Source organism: Sinocyclocheilus rhinocerous, unplaced genomic scaffold, assembly GCF_001515625.1.
Source record: "Sinocyclocheilus rhinocerous isolate Xijiao unplaced genomic scaffold, SAMN03320098_v1.1 scaffold1018, whole genome shotgun sequence".
Classification (NCBI taxonomy): Eukaryota; Metazoa; Chordata; class Actinopteri; order Cypriniformes; family Cyprinidae; genus Sinocyclocheilus; species Sinocyclocheilus rhinocerous.
Window position 1 is genome coordinate 132,283 of NW_015649567.1, and position 4,547 is coordinate 136,829.

General features: G+C 34.0%; 1 protein-coding gene across 1 annotated transcript in view; it reads right to left on the reverse strand.

The window, feature by feature from the left end:
* The window catches only part of LOC107710659 (pleckstrin homology domain-containing family G member 4B-like), a 28,375-nt gene extending 24,313 nt beyond the window's left edge, over positions 1-4,062 (reverse strand). The window contains exon 1 of the mRNA XM_016515489.1: positions 3,935-4,062. Coding sequence (XP_016370975.1) covers positions 3,935-3,937 — 3 coding nt within the window. The 5' untranslated portion in view covers positions 3,938-4,062. The remainder of the gene's footprint in view (positions 1-3,934) is intronic.
* Between the last annotated feature and the right edge of the window lie 485 nt (positions 4,063-4,547).

Genomic DNA, 4,547 nt, shown 5'->3' on the forward strand with positions numbered 1-4,547 from the left:
AGCGAGAGAGAGAGAGAGAGAGAGAGAGAGAGAGAGAGAGAGAGAGACAGTAAAAGAGAGAGACTGCTGAAGAGCAGAATGATAGAATCCAGATGCTGGCAGATTAGAGAGAGAGCAAGAGAAGAGCGTGAATGGAGGAAGAGAGCTTGAAAAAGGATTCAGAAGGAACTATTTCCTCTTTCTAAGAGGAACTTTACACACTGAAACATCTGATACAAAAGCTTCGTATGTCTTAAACCATGAACTAAGCGGTTTCTATTTGAAGATAAGGAACTTAAATGTGACTAGACGTATCTCCTACTAAAACAATATTATATTGTGAAATATTATGATGTAAAGTAACCGTTTTCTTTGTGAATATAGAGTAAAATGTACATTCATTGCTGTGATACATTAAACCATGATACATTTGATACATTTTTTTCAGGATTCTTTGATGAATAGAAAGTTTAAAAGAACAGCATTTATTTGAAATAGACATCATTTGTAACATTATAAATATCTGTATTGCCACTTTTGATCAATTTAATGCATCCTTACTAAATAAAAGTATTAATTCTTCTTAAAAAAAACGTACTGACCCCAAACTTTTGAATACTAGTGTATCTATTAAAACAGATGTGCTCAGGTAGCTAGATATACACACATATTGAGTATGTTTTGAGCCTTTACGTTGATTTTGCGGTGGACAACAGATCTGTCCAATAAAAATGTCTCACTGTAGGGCGGATTTTGTGTGTGTATGTGTGTATCTACAGTGGCCTCAAAAATCATTTGGATACTTAAGCTTGTCTTGGACACAGATAACAAATATCTGAATGTCACTGCACAATAAATATCAAAGCAAGAGTCAACTACAAACAAACAATGCCAGAGCTTTTCTCCATACAAACCATGCTTTTCTTCGTGTCAATGTCTGTGAATCAGCTGGTGTTCTGCTGATGTTTAGTGCATGTCCTCAGGTTCACACAGGTGTAGTTACAGTAACTATCAACGTGATCCACTAACCATCACAAAGTGCCACAATGCTTGTCTTTTTCACACTGTATCTATTGTGTTACAATTTCTAATGCAGCAAACTCGTTTGCCTGTGCTGTCTGTAAAATAAACGGCACTTGGTTTGATGTTTTCTTTTCTAATACAAATGCAGACATGTTTAAGCGTAAAATAAGTGTCTAAATATGCAAGCCAATGTATGTTTATGCTCCTGTTTTAATCCGCATTTCACTTCTGATCTAGCTTATGAACTAATATTATTTATTTATTTATTTTATAGTCATTGTGCACTATGAATATTATTGGCTCATATGACAAATTGCTTGTGACGTTCTTCATTTGTGGATCTTCGTTTGTTAATTTTCAATAAAGCATCTGCTATATTAATACGTGTGTGTGTGTGTGTGTGTGTGTGTTGATGTGTTTTTCCATGCACTCTCACCTCTCCCAACTGAAAATGAATCATCTCCCTCTATTTCGGGTCTTATGTGGAAAATGCAACTTCACCCAAACCACCGTCACGTCTTTTCATTTTTCTCAAAGTAAAATAGTCTCACTCTCTCTCTCTCTCTCTCTGTGTCTGCATATTCAGCCAGACGGCTCCACCCTGTCCCACACACACCAAACACTGGCAGCAGCTGAAGTCACATCAGCATCCGGCCCTCATCTGCCTCAGTTATTATTTGTATACATGCCGACAGATGGACAGTAACACCGTCTGATGCAGGACGTCCAGAAGACTGCAGTAACATCATTAGAGCTGTCACTCTATTAACTCTATTAACTCTATTATCATGTGTAATCTCACAGTCACACTACATGAATGTCGTGGAAACCAATTACACTTATTAAAATATTCCATTCTATTTGATTCAGTTTACTCTTTTAATTCAACTATGAAATTCTGTCATATTCTATTCTAATACTTTTATTTTACTTAACTATTATATTCTACTAGTTCCACTTTAATTATGTAGAACTATGCAATTCTATTAAGTTTCAGCGTCAAACTACTTTAACTACTTTATGCTATTTGTTGAACTTTACTCCTAATTGTTTTATTTTATCTACTCAATGTTATTCAATTATTCTACTCTATCGGTTTAACTTCCCTTAATTCTATTGGTTTTACTAATTTCTATTTTATTTGTTTTACTTCACTTCTAAGATTCACCTCTATGTGTTTCAGTTTACGTCTATTATTTTATTCAATTATGCAATTTTGTTCTAATCTATTCTAATCATAATTTTATTGTATTCATCTATTATATCCACTACTTCCGCTTTACTTCTATACAACTATGCAATTCTAAGTTTCGCTCCAAACTTTTTCAACTACACTATTCTATTTGTTGAACTCTTCTATATTATTCAATTATTCTCCTCTATTGGTTTAACTTCCCTTAATTATATTTTAACTATTTTATTTATTTATTTTCTATTATAATTGTTTTACTTCACTCCTAAAAATATTTAAGTTTACTTCTATTCTGTTTTATTCAACTATGCAATTTTGTTCCTTTCATAAAATTTATCCAACCACTTTATTCTATTAGTTCCACTGTTCTCCTATTCAACAATGCATTTATACTATACATATTTGTTTTAAATCATACTTATTTTATTATATTCATATACTCCATTCAAATTCATTGAACTTTACTGTTCTAAATAGTTTTTTTTTTCATTATATTGCACTGGTTTCACTTCCCTTAATTCTATTGTACATAACTATTCTATAATTTATTCTTTTTTTTTTTCTTTTTTTTTTTTTTTTCCAAATGTTGTCCCCCATCTGACCCATGACTGTTATTTCTTAGCTGAGGGCCGTAGGCAATGTCTGTTATATTTGTTTTACTGCACACTTATGTTTTTTTTTTCGTTTTCTATTCATATGAAAAATGTCATGGAAAAGTAATCACAATTGGAAAAAAAGTGAAAAAAAGTTGTTCGGTGCAAAAAAAGATTGAACTTGATCAGTTCGCCCCATTCTGTTTTAACTATGCAATTCTGTTAATTTAATTAATTTTTTTTAACCCAACTATTCTATTCTATTAGTTCCAATTTACTCCCATTCAACTATGCAATTCTATTTGTTTCACACCAGACTTATTCTTATATTCAGCTATTCCATTCAATTAATTGAACATTGACGTTTTTTCCCAACTATTATATTATATTGGTTTAACTACAATTAATGATGTTGTATTCAACTTAACTCTGTTTAGTATTTAACTACTCAATTTTATTAGTTTTACTTCTATTCTATTCTATTCTATTCTGTTCTATTCTATTCTATTCATATGAAACACGCAGTTATAAAGACAGTCCAGAAACCCCGAACAGAGTCTTTTCATAACAGAGTCCTGGGTTTGTTCCAGATCTGTGTGTCCTGCAGAGTTTCCTCATGAGTTCAGATGGGATGAGGGGGAATTCCCACCCCCAGCTCTTTCCTACTCACCGCTACCCTGTTCCCATTTACCATGGTAACCATATTTCCACCAACACAATCACTGCATTTATTATCACCACTGTAAAACTGTAGTACATTAATATGGGTTATTTTTCAAACAAACCTTTTGTAATGTCATGTATTCAGTTTGATAACAGTGATTGCTAATACAGCCACAGTTTACCAACAATATGCATAACTGTAGTAGCAATGGCATTTTTGACCATCAATGTAGTAAATTTCTGCAGGGATCACACATTCTCGCTGTTGTTTGAAACAAAGAGAGAGCGATTCCTTTCAATACAGCAGACAGAAGACGCTAAACAGACTCTGATTCAAGCATATTCAGCAGAAAAAAAGTTACAGCTCTGTCTCTTTAAGATGAAATGCCTGCGTTTCCTTTATTTTAAAATCGTTTCTCATAAAGCGCGTTCTAAATTAATTCATGTCAAATGTAAAGGCTCCTGTGAACAGGGCTGGACTCACCATGACTTCACGCGGCCGTCCGGACTGAACTGAACTGAACTACATTGCTCTGTGTTTCTGAACATCCACACAGACAGACACACGATCCCTTTGCTCGAATGAAACCGTCGCTTCAGTGTTTCCAAGTCTGAAGTTTTATGAAAAGCAGGAATTTGATGGTGTAGAGAGAGAGAGAAAGAGGCATGCAGTCCCTCCCATCTGCTGAACAAGAGCTGCAGTGAGTCTCAGTCACTCTTTCCACTATTGCTCTGCCATCGGCTGCATGCAGAAACACTGAAACCATTCTGCATTACACTGAGTTTTAGAGTTTATTCAATATGCATTTAGTTATGATTACTTATTATTCTTAAACTGTCACATACAAGTCATTTAATGTCAGATAAAATCCCCAAACACTAATAATCTTGTGACACCTTTAGTAGCTTAAATTCATTACTTTAAATACTTAACTACTTGCTCCAGTGAGGCTTATTTCTCAGACTTTTAACGATACCGTTAGTTCATGAAAACATGTTAAATGTCTCTATCTGGTGGTCAGCAGTTGAAATGCAGTACATTACAGAAGAATAGAAGCACATATAGGCCTAACCCAGGTCCTAAAGCCGCTGTCTTG